Genomic DNA, 15,062 nt, shown 5'->3' on the forward strand with positions numbered 1-15,062 from the left:
TTAACTTTGTTCTAAGACCTCGATATTTTTACTCTTTCTAAGTTGTTGTGTCTAATGTAGATTACCTCAATCTTTATACTTTTTGCACCATTTTTCTCTTTCTTTAACTCTGCAAAGCATCATTCATTACATACTGATACACTTACTCCAGAGCAATGTTTTTTCATATACTCTTTAGCACATTCCCATTCTTTTAATAATTTTTGGTCCGATTGTCCCCTTTATGAATGCTGTGAGTCTTGCCAGATTTATATATTCACAAAATTTAATTTGCCATTCTTTCATTGACGGAATTTTTCTCCCTTTCCCATTTTTTGCTATGAGCATCCTGGCAGCTGTTGTCTCATAGAGAAATACTTTCCTTTGATGGTCAGGAATATCGTTTGTGATTATGCCTCAGGGTTTTTTACTAAAAGATATTTTAAACATCTTTTTGATTTCTTCTGTTACGGTAAAAATCTGGGTGCGAGGCTGCTCTGCCAAACAGCTCATCGGACTAAATCCGCGGGTCCCTGCGGAGGAAAAATGAGCTCAGCCGGAGACAGGAGCAAGCTGCAGAAGATCCAAGTTTATTGCGCAACAGGTTCAAGGCGAGATTGAACAGCGAGAAAGGGGTGACATAAACTTTTGAAACTTCCCTCCATGTCCCAGAATACAGTGCAAAATACATCCCAGTTACATCATGAATACATTAAAGAGAGGTTGGGTTACACAGATTACATCATGAATACATTAAGAAGAGGTTGGGTTACACAGGATTAACATATGGAGGAGGGAGGGGGGAATATGCAGAGCTGGAGATATGCGCAGATAAGCACATCCTGATGAGAAGACAATGGTCCATGTACTGGCATTTCCTGGAGGAAAGGCTTGGCAGAGTGATTTGACAGGATTAGGGTCTTGACACCTTGCTTGAGGGATTATGGAGGACAGGGGAGGTGTGATGGGGTCCTAGAGAAATTGAGCAAATTGGTACGTTGGTTTTCTTTGAATTTTATAGATTTTAGTCCCTTTTGACATTGACAATTGGAAATAAATTGATATATTGTAGCGAAGAAGAAGGTGAAGAAGACATGCCCCCCCCTTTCCGTATCACTTCATATATTTCGTTCCAAAATTGTTTAATAGGCCATCTTCAAATATCTTAAGGGATGTCACATGGAGGAGGGAACAAGCTTGTTTTCCCCTTCTCCGGAAGGTAGGACTCCAACCCATGGCTTCATGGAGATTCCGACTCAACGCCAGGAAAAACTTTTTGATAGTAACAACAGTTCAATAGTGGAACGGACTTCCTCAGGAGTTTGTGAGTTTTCCGAGACATTTCAGCTTACGAGGGCTGAAAACGGGCTGTGTCTGTGAATTTCCGAAAATATTGCAACCCTATTTTTAAGCACAGGTTGGATGGCCATCTACCATGGATGTTTTAGCTGAGATTCCTCCATTCGAAGGAGGCTGGACTAGATCATAGCTGTCAACTTTTCCCTTTTCTTGCAAGGAATCCTATTCGAGGGAATTTCCCTTAAAAAAAGCGAAACCTTGACAGCTATGGACTAGATCAGTGTTTCCCAACCTTGGGTCTCTAGCTGTTTTTTGAACTACAACTCCCATCATCCCTACCTAGCAAGACCAGTGGCCAGGGATGATGGGAATTGTAGTCCAAAAACAGCTAGAGAAGAATCAAGATTGGGAAACACTGGACTAGATGACTTCCAACTCTATGATTCTATGATATATATATTTTTTGCAAAAGACAGACCTGCTCTCGTGAAAATGAGTAGTGAGGAGGAACAGCAGGATTCAAACATCGCAATAATTTATTCTGAACATATTACAAACAGGCGGGAAATCGAAGACAGGATCTGAAAGACCTGCTCAGCATTCAGCAGAAGAAACTGCTTTGCAGGCAAGCAGCCGGATCCTGCCTTGCGTCGTTCCTAAAGCGGGAAAGTCTTTGTCAGGCTCTGTTAAAATACCCGTAGCAACAATGGTGTCTTCTCCCTTGGGCGGCAACATCCCCATCTTCTCACGCAAACCGTCCACGGTGTCGCCAACCTCCCGCGTGGGCAATCACAGAGAAACTTCCCGACAGATGCTTCCTGAACTTCTTCTTGACTTTCTTTACTAAATTACGAACCACACCCCTCCTGGCACGAATCCGCTAGAGGGAGAAGAGCAGAGTTAGTACAGTGGTACCTTGGTATATATTATAAATTATTATTATTGGTCCTGAGAAATCTGCATTGGCTCCCAGTACGTTTCCAAGCACAATTCAAACTGTTGGTGCTGACATTTAAAGTCCTAAACGGCATTGGCCCTGTATATCTGAAGGAGCGTCTCCACCCCCATCGTTCTGCCCGGACACTGAGGTCCAGCACCGAGGGCCTTCTGGCGGTTCCCTCATTGCGAGAAGTGAGGTTACAGGGAACCAGGCAGAGGGCCTTCTTGGTGGTGGCGCCCGCCCTGTGGAACGCCCTCCCACCAGATGTCAAGGAAATAAACAACTCTTTGGCTTTTAGAAGACATCTGAAGGCAGCCCTGTTTAGGGAAGTTTCTAATGTTTGATGCTGTATTGTTTTTAACATTCGATTGGGAGCTGCCCAGAGTGGCTGTGGAAATTCAGCCAGATGGGCGGGGTATAAATTCAAATTATTATTATTAGTTCTCAAAGCGGGACGTGGGTAGCACTGTTGGTTAAGCCACAGAGCCTAGGGCTTGCCGATCAGAAAGTCGGCTGTCCGAATCTCCGCGACGGGGTGAGCTCCCGTTGCTCGGTCCCAGCTCCTGCCAACCTAGCAGTTCAAAAGCACCTCAAAGTGCAAGTAGATAAATAGGTACCAGAGCCTGGAGAATATTTCAAAATCAAAGTGGCCATTTTGACCTTAGTCACGCATGCCAACGCCACCAACCTGTATTCCTCTGCTTCAAGTGTACCGGGCGAGTTTCTCCTCTAAGAAAATCTTATTTACGTGGCACGTGGAGGATTGGCAGAGTGCCCTGGGAGATGGCTCCCTCGTCCCTGCTGTGAAACAAGCCTTGTCCATCTCTGCCACACTGCAAGACAGGTTTCGCTAACCTGAGGCCTGCCAGGTGTTGGACTACAACTCCCATCATGCAGTGACTGGCGCCGATGGGAGTTGTAGTCTAAAAATATATGGGAGACAGGTTGGCAAAGGCGGGTTTCCCAGTATTATGCTTCCTATCGACATCCATGCATAATCCTCCTAGAACTCTAGCCCTATGGTTGCCATTAATTTGATTCTGAATTAATTTTAGAATGAATTGATTTTAGAATGTATTTCACTTAATTGATTGTGATTTCTGATTTCTTTCCACAGGGCCTGTAAGACAGAGCTGTTCCGCCTGGCCTTTGGCTTGGAGCCAATCTGATTCCCTCCCTCTCTTTCTTTTTTCTTTTCCTTCTCCTCCTGCGAGGAGGCTACATTTTAATATTTTAATGTTTCAATATTTTAATGCTGTATTTTAATTTTGTTTTTAAGTTGTATTCATTCAACTTGTTTTTATTATTGCTTGTAAGCCGCTCTGAGCCCGGCCTTGGCTGGGGAGGGCAGGGTATAAATAAAAAATTATTATTATTATTATTATTATTATTATTATTATTATTATTATGTAAACGGTGTTACTTTTACTGTTGTTAGCCACTCTGAGCCCAGCTTCGGCTGGGGAGGGCGGGATATTATTATTATTATTATTAATAATAATAATAATAATAATAATACAGATCTAAGGTTTTTAATCCATGCACTAAATTTCCGGTTTTGCGCCTCTGGGCACTTAGGAGAGAAAATCAACCCCACATTTCATTCACTCCTGAGGTAAACTTGCCTCCTTCTGACCCACGGGGTCACAACTGAGCTGGACAGGAGTCTGCTGCTGAATGGAGAATGTCCCGGAACACTCCTTCACCACCTGTGGAAATTCAATAAATTCAATTAATAATAATAATAATAATAATAATAATAATAATAATAATAATAATAGAACGACAAAATGGCTGTTTAGTTTGCCTTGAGTGGAGAAAAGAGAAAACACAGTCCCCATCTGCCTGTCCCTCGTAAGCCAAAGGGCGGCTGAGAGCTAAGGGCAATTCGGAAAGGAAGTCAACAGCAGCTGCATTGCACGGGGTTGGACTAGATGACCGCGGGGTCCCTTCCAACTCTACAATTCTGTGAATCTGGCTCCCTGCCTTGAGGATACTGCCGTCGACCGGCAAACCAATGCCTAAGGGTTGCCAACTTTCTGCCAGCCCCTCGTTCTGTGCCCTTAGCATGGGCTTCATCTGCAGATCGATAGCAACAGCTTGCTTTGATTTTCTCTTCTTGCCATTGTGTGTGTGTGTTGTCTGACTATTACGACACAAGAAGTCGCTCTGTTCAGGTCAGCTGGCCAGCTTTGGCCGCCACCCATCTGCAAATCCCCTCAGGCGCTCAGTAGGTGTGGGTGGACCTGTCAATTTCACTTTGCCTCAGTTTCCCCATTTTTCCAGTTTCATTCTTGACATTGTGCACATTAGAAATGGTTATTGGAACGAACCGGTTATTGGAATGAACTGCTAAGCCTAGACTACTAAGTTTTGACTGGATGAGATATATTTTAGGGTTTATTTTTTCTTTCTTGGGGAAGAGCTGAGCAGGGAGTAGTTTGCCCACACCTCACGAAGAGTCAGACACGACGAAACGACTAAACAACAACAGCACATTCTGCATGGACTGGTTGCACGGCAACATGTGCAAATGGCTTTAGATACCTGTGAGGTCCATATAGCACAGGGGTCAGCATGGTTTTACCTGCCTGGGCCAGTCAAGTCCCGTGGAGTCTCTGTGGGCTGGATCGCGCGTGTGTGATTTCCGGCATCTGGGCATGTACAGACGCGATTTCCGGTGCTGTGGAACTGAGTCCCTGAGCTGCGCTGCTTTAGCACAGCGTGTGGGGACTCGCCGAGTGGGTGGCTCGGTTCGGGGGCAGTTCAGGGGCCGGTTAAACTGTCCTCATGGGCCAGTTGCGGCCCATGGGCTGCAGGTTGCTGACCCCTGATATAGCATATATTCAACACAATAAACCAGGGGTCAACAAACTTTTTCAGCAGGGGGCCGGGCCACTGTCCCTCAGACCTTGTGGAGGGCCGGACTATATTTTTTTTGGGGGGGGGATGAACAAATTCTTATGCCCCACAAATAACCCAGAGATACCTTTTAAATAAAAGCAGTTACAGATAGGTAGCCGTGTTGGTCTGCCATAGTCAAAACAAAAAATTTTTTTCCTTCCAGTAGCACCTTAAAGACCAACTAAGTTAGTTCTTGGTATGAGCTTTCGTGTGCATGCACACTTCTTCAGCTACACTGAAGCGTATTCTTCAGATACACTGAAGTGTGTATCTGAAGAAGTGTGCATGCACACGAAAGCTCATACCAAGAACTAACTTAGTTGGTCTTTAAGGTGCTACTGGAAGGAATAAATAAAAGCACACATTCTACTCAGGTAAAAACACCAGACAGGCCCCACAAATAACCCAGAGATGCATTTTAAATAAAAGGGCACATTCTACTCATGTAAAAACACACTGATTCCTGGACCGTCCGCGGGCTGGATTCAGAAGGCGATTGGGCTGGATCTGGGCCCCGAGCCTTAGTTTGCCTGTCCATGCAATAAACAGCGACAATTTGTTGTTGACAAAGGACAGCTGGACATAGAAAGGGCCCCATTACCTTCAGTAGCTTAGGGCCCCATCAAACCTAAATCCGGCCCTGGCCCTGATATGCCTGTTTGCCAACCTGGTGCCCTCCAGCTGTTCGGCACCACAACCTCCATCAGTCTCGGCCAACATGGTTGCGCGATGCTGGGGTCGATGGGAGTTGTGGTCCAATTGGGGAAGGCTCAGCTATAGGGTTAGTGATGTACGGAAGTGAGAGCTGGACCATAAAGAAGGCTGATTGCCGAAGAATGGATGCTTTTGAATTCTGGTGCTGGAGGAGACTCTGGAGGGTCCCATGGACTGCAAGAAGATCAAACCTCTCCATTCTGAAGGAAATCAGCCCTGAGTGCTCACTGGAAGGACAGATCCTGAAGCTGAGGCTCCAAGACTTTGGCCACCTCATGAGAAGAGAAAACTCCCTGGAAAAGACCCTGATGTTGGGAAAGATGGAGGGCACAAGGAGAAGGGGATGACAGAGGACGAGATGGTGGGACAGTGTTCTTGAAGCTACCAGCATGAGTTTGACCAAACTGCGAGAGGCAGTGGAAGACAGGAGTGCCTGGCGTGCTCTGGTCCATGGGGTCACGAAGAGTCGGACATGACTAAACAACTAAACAACAAACAACAACAGCTATAGGGGAAATATGTGGGGCCGCTTACCCCATCTTCCTTGAAGTCGCAGTCGGCCGCAGTCAGCAGCTCAGCAGCTGAGCACGTCGTCTCTTTCACCATGAATTCCAGACCCTGAGGCTCTTCGCTCCGGGGGTCCTAAGAAGAAGGCGGACATTCCCAGGGAGATAACCGTGAATTCTGGGAACAGCTCCATCTTTCCAGTCCCCGGTGGGGATTAATTTCTGAGCATCACAGCCGGCCGCTCTGCTCAACAGCTCTTTGAAGCTCTTCTTAATTTTGGAGCTGAGCCGGTGCCAAGTGGAACAGCTCTGCTTCAGAACCACTGTGGGAATTGGCTTCCGATCAAACTTAGACAAGTGCCTTGCATTTTATTATTATTAATTGTTTGCATCGAGGCAGCTCGATGCAAAGGACGTGCCCATTTTGACTCACGACAGCCCAACCCAGAAATTTAAACTTCTGGTGTGTTTTGTAGTTTATGGCTGTTTTTTCCCCAAAAAAGAAAACTAAATAAATAATTGTTTTAAATGTTTTGAGGAATTGATCTTGCTGTTTTATTCTTTCTATAAACAGCACTGAGGTTTTCCACAGTCGGGCAGTATATAAATTTTACGAAATGAACTAGAACAACTTTAGGTTGTATGCTATGCAGAATTTGTGTGATTTGATGCCAGAGACTTACCTACTGGGGGGGTGGGGTCGCTAGTTGTTTTTTGGGGGTCTTTGACCCGGGTGAAATAAAGCCTAGTTTTGGCCCTGTTTTATGCTATTAAAATCATACACAGACACACAAACATATACATGAGCACTGGCGAGCATCGCAATAATCCAGTGTAGAATATACCAGAGGGACGCGGGTGGCGCTGTGGGTTAAACCACAGAGCCTAGCACTTGCCAATCAGAAGGTCGGCGATTCAAATCCCCACGACGGGGTGAGCTCCCGTTGCTCGGTCCCAGCTCCTGCCCACCTAGCAGTTCGAAAGCACGTCAAAGTGCAAATAGATAAATAGATACTGCTCCGGTAGGAAGGTAAACGGCGTTTCCGTGCGCTGCTCTGGTTCGCCAGAAGTGGCTTAGTCATGCTGGCCACATGACCCGGAAGCTGTACGCCGGCTCCCTCGGCCAGTAAAGTGAAATGAGCGCCAAAACCCCAGAGTCGGCCATGACTGGACCTAATGGTCAGGGGTCCCTTTACCTTTTTAGAATATACCAGAGTATAGTTAACGGGCCCATTTTACAGAAGAAAACCGAGGCAGGGAGGCACCGGTTGGCCCCAAGTCACATAAGGTCCCAAGTCAAGTGCTGTTCAGAGGACAGCACTCTGCACAGCACAGCAAATCCGGCCACTCACTTACCCAGTCTGGCTGTGGCTTGGCTTCCAGGAGCCGGAAGGCAAAAGCCACCTCTGCAGTTTGGCTGTAGAGTTCAGCGGTTAAGGAAACGGCTTCTTCGTAGCTCAGCGCCACTCGCTCAGGGGCCAGAGCAAAGGCGGCTACAGAAAAGCCAAGGACGAATAAGGTTCTCCAAAGGCAGCTCATCATCTTGAGTGCAGCTTGGCTGCAGCAAGATCTCAGATCTTTTATTTGGTCGCCAAAGAAGGTCCTTTTTAAATGCTCCTTAAATGCTGAGGTTCTCTGGGTGGGAAGAGGGTTTCATAATTCCCTGGGAAAGCCCTCGAAGGGACTTTCCCAACTGACACCCACTCCTGGTCCTTTCACAAGACATGCGTGCCAGTCAAGGCATCACCAAGCCAGCAGAGCGTCTTCGGAAGGAATTTCCCAATTTTCTCTTTCCTCTGCTCAAAAAGGAAATTGCAACAGTCCAGATTTTTTTGTGGGGGGGATTTCTGCAACTTCAAAGGTGAAGCAATGCATTCCTTCCTGTCTAATGATCCCCACTGATGATTGTTCCTATTTCTTTTAGCTGCAGAACATAAAGAACACCAGCTGTGGGCCTTATTTTTTTAATTTTATTTTTTAAAAAAACAAACCACACAAACACTCAGTTGTGGGGCCGGCAAAACTACACAAAGTTCCCCAACCACAAAGCACTCAGGTGTAAGAAAGCAGCAGCAATTCAAGAGAAGGACCCCCATCTCCTGTTATCGGAATTTGTGAGGGGGGGGTGTTTCAAGTTAAACCCCCAGACCACGCCCCAAACTGACACCACTCAATTTTATAAATATCCCCATAACAAATGAAAATGATTTGTAAAAATGTTACATGGGGGGGGGGGGACATGATAGAGAGACACTTTTGTAAATCAACAAAATCTTTAATAAAAAATATTTTTTTAAAAAAAAAATATATCCCCATAAAACCCACCACAGTTTTGCTACATTGAATCTTGTTCAAGATTACATAGTATTTGCCTTCCCCTGTGGCAGAAAACCTTCAGAAATTCATATAAAATCAATCCAGTGTTGGATTTACGCCACTCCAATGTTGTTCTGTTCAGAAAGGAAAAGGCCATCGGGGGGGGGGGGGAGCTTGGGACAGCCATAGTCCCGAAAGCATGAGCCCATATACTCAGCAGCCCCTCTGCCTAGGTGATAATCTCTGGCCACATATCCAACTCAATGGTGTAACGTTGGAAAATGTTGATCATTTCTCTTTCCACAAGGGCCAACGTTGATGTTGAAATCCAGCATCGCCCGAGTTCTGAGAGTGTGGCTTTCTCCCGATTGAAGTGCAGAGTGTTTCAGGACCAGGACTTTCGCAGGGAAACCAAAAGGCTTGTTTACAACGCTATTGTACTGGTTGGACAGTGTTCTCGAAGCTACCAGCATGAGTTTGACCAAACTGCGGGAGGCAGTGGAAGACAGGAGTGCCTGGCGTGCCGTGGTCCAGGGGGTCACGAAGAGTCGGACACGACTAAATGACTAAACAACAACAACACAACTCCAATAGCATCTCCCGGTATTGTGAATAACACCAAACTCACCTTTTGTTGGTATCTTCATGAACTTGTCTAAAAGACTGAGTTAAGCATTTGAAAAATCTATTGAAACCAGAAATTATAAATTCATTTTAGGTTGGTTGGGTAGTTCACAAGTCTCTGTTGCTTTGTTTAATGTTTTGTATTTTTCTCAGAAGGTTGATAAAGTATGCATAATTATTGTTCTGTGTATTTTAATCACCAACGTGTTGCATGAGTCACACTACTTCTGTTAGCATCACAGGTTGCATTTTTCTAGCATTCTGGAGACAATAGCAAACCCAGGTCAAGACAAGACGGTGATTAAGTTGGCTGGGAAACAGGAACAGTAACAAGTTGGCTGGGAAACAGGAACCTCATATTACTTAATGGGTGTGAGGTGGAGGTCAAGAAAGGGACAGGGGCAAACTTGATACTCAGGTATCTGTCAGAAAACCCCTCCTGATTTGTGACATGGTTATGATGTATGTGTGATGTTTTACTCAGGGTGTTATGGGTAGTTTAAAGGTAAAGGGACCCCTGGCCATTAGGTCCAGTCGTGGCCGACTCTGGGGTTGCGGCGCTCATCTTGCTTTACTGGCCGAGGGAGCCGGCATACAGCTTCCAGGTCATGTGGCCAGCAGGACTAAGCCGCTTCTGGCGAACCAGAGCAGCGCACGGAAACACCGTTTACCTTCCCGCCAGAGTGGTACCTATTATCTACTTGCACTTTGACATTCTTTCGAACTGCTAGGTTGGCAGGAGCAGGGACTGAGCAACGGGAGCTCACCCCGTCGCGGGGATTCGAACCGCCGACCTTCTGATCGGCAAGTCCTAGGCTCTGTGGTTTAACCTACAGCGCCACCCGCGTCCCCATGGGTTGTTTAGGAAACTTATAAAAAGGGGAGCTATCCTTTCTTCGGGGCCTCTTCCTGCTTCTTCCATGTTGTGGATGAAGATTAAGTCTACTGGCTGCTGTTTGGCTCCTATATTCTTGGCTGGCATCTTTGTTTGGCAATCCCAGTGAGCCCAAGGATTTTCCTATAACACCCCAAAACACCTTTAGCTTAAGGGGCACAATATTCGAGCAGAAAGTGACCTTGGAGGTTAGATATTGGACACCCCCACATCAAAATGCAGGACCTGGAACATAGAACCACTTTGCAACTACAAATCAGGTGTGACGCTCAGGTCACAAATCCAAAAGTTTCTTTTAGCATTCTTTACAGCTTTGCAACGGATCCTGGGCCAAAGAGTGGGGTGGAGACCTCTCAGATCTCACTGCACAACTATTGTTATCGTAATTGACTAATTAATTAATAACTTGATTGATTGTTAAATTTATTGCTCAAGGCAACTCAAAGCAACTTGCAAACAGTTCTTTGCCTCAGTCTGGCCAGACCTTTGGAAGTTCAAAGTTCCAAAAAACCCCGAACTAAGATCATGGCCACTGGTCCCATCACCTCCTGGCAAATAGAAGGGGAAGAAATGGAGGCAGTGAGAGATTTTACTTTCTTGGGCTCCATGATCACTGCAGATGGTGACAGCAGCCACGAAATTAAAAGACGCCTGCTTCTTGGGAGAAAAGCAATGACAAACCTAGACAGCATCTTAAGAAGCAGAGACATCACCTTGCCAACAAAGGTCCATAGAGTTAAAGCTATGGTTTTCCCAGTAGTGATGTATGGAAGTGAGAGCTGGACCATAAAGAAGGCTGATTGCCAAAGAATGGATGATTTTGAATTATGGTGGTGGAGGAAACTCTTGAGAGTCCCATGGACTGCAACCTATCCATTCTTAAGGAAATCAGCCCTGAATGCTCACTGGAAGGACAGATCCTGAAGCTGAGGCTCCAATACTTTGGCCACCTCATAAGAAGAGAAGACTCCCTGGAAAAGACCCTGATGTTGGGAAAGATGGAGGGTGCAAGGAGAAGAGGACGACAAAGGACGAGATGGTTGGACAGTGTTCTCGAAGCTACAAACATGAGTCTGACCAAACTGCGGGAGGCAGTGGAAGACAGGAGTGTCTGGCGTGCTCTGGTCCAGGGGGTCACGAAGAGGCGGACACGACTAAACAACAACAACAATAGGAATTCTAAGGTCTTATATATAAAAAATAAATGTTCGTAAATGTACAAGGCAAAGACATACATAAGCATATAAACCACTTGTCTGAAATAGTACAGGAGAACAGTCCTAAAGCCATTTTAATTCTTTCAGTGACCTCAAATATTCCTCTGCAGTTTGGAGGGAAATGGAAAAAGCCTCTCCATTGTCTCTGTGCTCACAAATCCTGCCTTAAGGGCACATTTGGGTATGAATAGGGTGAGCCTGTGACCTGGACTCAGGAATTAAATACCATATTTACCATCACAAAAGAATGGCCAGGCTGTCCAGGTAATCCATGGTTCAGCAAACTAAGGCCCAGGGGCTGGATCCGGCCCAATTTTTAGGGGGGAGGGAATTATCCAAGCTTCAGATAAATTCTTGAGGTTGCAAAACTGTTACGTTGGTCACATCTTTTAAATCACAATAAAAAGAAAACATTTAAACTTCCTTCAGCATACCCTTAGATTATTTTTGCAAGGAAGATCAAACTAGGTAGCCGACAAATAGTTGAATGCTAATTGGAGCCAAAATAATAATAGTTAAAAACAAAACAAAATATTGTGTAAAGAAGCATGCAAATATTACATTAAAAGGTAAAGGGACCCCTGAACATTAGGTCCAGTCTTGGCCGACTCTGGGGTTGCGGCGCTCATCTCGCTTTGTTGGCTGAGGGAGCCGGCGTACAGCTTCCGGGTCATGTGGCCAGCAGGACTAAGCTGCTTCTGGTGAACCGGAGCAGTGCACGGAAACGCCGTTTACCTTCCCGCCGGAGCGGTACCTATTTATCTACTTGCACTTTGACGTGCTTTCGAACTGCTAGGTTGGCAGGAGCTGGGACCGAGCAACGGGAGCTCACCCTGTCGTGGGGATTTGAACCGCCAACCTTCTGATCAGCAAGTCCTAGGCTCTGTGGTTTAACCCACAGCGCCACCCGCGTCCCCTAAATATTACATTAGTCATTGGGAAATTGCCCATCTGTCAGTGTGGGTTCCTCTCAAAACTGGAAGAAGTAAGAGGAACTGAAATTAATAGATGCGTAATAACTTAGTGACCTCTGTTCTTTTCTCCACATTTCGACATATATTTGCACTTTTAAAAAAGTTCACCACAAGTGTGGCAGATCTGGAACTATATCTGATAACTGGATGACATTAATGTTCTTTACTTGGACTTTGTCATTTCAACCCAAGTGCAACTATTTCATAGTTTTCATCTTATAACCACAACCCTGAGATGAAGAGTCTCATGCTCTATGGACTGAGGTAATAATAATAATAATAATAAATAAATAAATAAATTTTATTTATACCCCGCCCTCCCCAGCCAGAGCTGGGCCAGGGCAGCTAACACCAGTAAAATCACAGTAAAAACATAATAGGGGGGGGGGACCAATTTAAAATACAGGTTTTAAATCTGTATTTAATCTGGCCACAGTGATCCATGCGACGGTCACCTCCAGGCTTGACTACTGTAATTCGCTCTACACGGGGCTGCCCTTGAAACTGTTCCACAAACTCCAGTGGGTGCAGAATGCTGCAGCGAGGCTCCTTATGGGGTCCCTGCCTTGGGAGCATATTCACCCAGTGCTTTACCAGTTGCACTGGCTCCCAGTGGAGTATCGGGTCAGGTTCAAGGTGCTGGTCTTGACCTTTAAAGCCCTTTGTGGCTTAGGGCCCTCATAGTTATGGGACCGCCTCTCCTGGTCTGCCCCGCAGCGGAACTTAAGGTCCATGAACAACCATAGTTTAGAGGTCCCCGGGCCCTAAGGAAGTCAAACTATCCTCCACCAGGGCCAGGGCCTTTTCAGTGATGGCTCCGACCTGGTGGAATGCTCTGTTCCCATTAGACTAGGGCCCTTCAGGATTTAACCTCCTTCTGCCGAGTCTGTAAGACAGAGCTATTTCGCCTGGCCTTTAATTTGAACTCTGCCTGATCTTTTGTTTCCCTTCTCTTCCCTCCTCTCCCCTTTTATGAAGATCACCCGCTCTGAGACCCCACAGCTAATTCTGCCCTGGCCTCCTCGCTGGCCCAAGTGGGACCAATTCAGCCAGCTAGCCCTGGGGATTATCTAATTGATTATTGAATTTTATTGCTATTCATGTTTTTATACTGTATTTTATGCTGCTTTTATAATTGTTTAAATGTGTTTTAAATTTGCTGTTTTGAACTGGGAAGGGTGGGGTATAAATAAAAATGTATTATTATTATTATTATTATTATTATTATTATTATTATTAAAATGCAATTTAAAATGCAGCCTCATTTATCGCTCCTGTTCAGAGTAATTTTTTGTTATGTACTGAGTTGAATAGGATCCAAACTGCAGCAGTCTGATTGGTCCTAGAACAATAGGATCCAAAAGGCAGCAGTCTGATTGGTCCTAGAACAATAGGATTCAGAATGCAGCAGTCTGATTGTTCCTAGAACAATGCAGCAGTATGATTGGTTGGCAGGAACCACCCAATCATGCTCCAGATAGAAGTGAATCCACAACCTGATTGGCTTACAGTAGAATTCCGGAATTAGCCAATCATGTGCAGCCCATTGTGTAAATAATGTATATAAAGCAGATGCTTTGAGGGGACTTTCATTCATTCCTCCTCACCACTATGAGCTGAATAAAGAGCATGAAATCACTTTGCGACTCTGAGTATATTTCATTTTTCAACAATGCAGAAACAAGGAAAGAGTTGAAAGGGACCTCTAGGGTCATCTAGTCCAACCCCCTGCAATGAGGAATCTCAAACTAAAGCATCCCTGACAGATGGCCATCCACACTCTGCTTAACAACCTCCAAGGAAGGAGAGTCTACAATCTCCCATGGGGGACCATTCCACTGCCAAACAGCTCTTACTTTCAGAAAGTTTTCCCCGTATGTTTAGATGGAATTTCCTTTCTTGTAACTGGGAGCCATTGCACTTTGAGAGCATACTGGCACGGATGATGATGATGATGATGATTTATTAGTACTGTTTTTGGGGGACAGGAGGCGGGTGGGTGTGGGGGACTCCCTGGTCCTGAATGGGGTCACTGTGCCGCTGAAGGACCAGGTGCGCAGCCTGGGAGTAATTCTGGACTCACCGCTGTCCATGGAGGTGCAGGTCAATTCTGTGTCCAGGGCAGCTGTTTACCAGCTCCATCTGGTACGCAGGATGAGACCCTCCCTGCCCGCAGGCTGTCTCGCCAGAGTGCTGCATGATCTGGTTATCTCCTGCTTGGACTACTGCAGTGCGCTCTATGTGGGGCTACCTTTGAAGGTGACCCGGAAACTACAACTAATCCAGAATGCGGCAGCTAGACTGGTGACTGGGAGTGGCCGCCGGGACCAAATCGTTCGTAAATAGGACTGTTCTTAAACCGAAGTACCACTGAAATTATTATTATTATTATTATTATTAGACTTTTAGAAGACATCCCTGTTTAGGGAAGCTTTTAATGTTTGATGAATTTTAATATTTTGTTGGAAGCCGCCCAGATGGGCAGAGTATAAATAATAAAATTATTACCCTGTCCATCCAGCTGTGTTTCCCCAGCCACTCTGGGCAGCTCCCAACAGATTAAAAACAGAATAAAGCAACAAATATTAAAAGCTTCCCTAAACAGGGCTGCCTTCAGATGTCTTCTAAAAGTCAGATAGTTGTTTATTTCCTTGACATCTGATGAGAGGGTGTTTCACAGGGCAGGTGCCACCA

At 45.5% G+C, this 15,062-nt stretch overlaps 2 protein-coding genes across 3 annotated transcripts in view; both read right to left on the reverse strand.

Annotated features, from left to right (window-relative positions):
* The window catches only part of LOC310746227 (cathelicidin-related peptide Oh-Cath-like), a 520,941-nt gene that overhangs the window by 456,833 nt on the left and 49,046 nt on the right, over positions 1-15,062 (reverse strand). The window lies entirely within an intron of this gene.
* Positions 1,797-7,986, reverse strand: LOC310746228 (cathelicidin-related peptide Oh-Cath-like). The gene is made up of 4 exons (XM_083580079.1): positions 7,699-7,986; positions 6,371-6,478; positions 3,844-3,927; positions 1,797-2,158 (listed from the first exon to the last, which is right to left on the reverse strand). The coding sequence occupies exons 1-4, from the start codon at positions 7,882-7,884 to the stop codon at positions 2,024-2,026; spliced, it is 513 nt and encodes a 170-aa protein (XP_083436205.1). The 5' UTR covers positions 7,885-7,986; the 3' UTR covers positions 1,797-2,023.

This window comes from Podarcis filfolensis (genome assembly GCF_964270895.1).
Source record: "Podarcis filfolensis genome assembly, chromosome: 12".
Classification (NCBI taxonomy): domain Eukaryota; kingdom Metazoa; phylum Chordata; class Lepidosauria; order Squamata; family Lacertidae; genus Podarcis; species Podarcis filfolensis.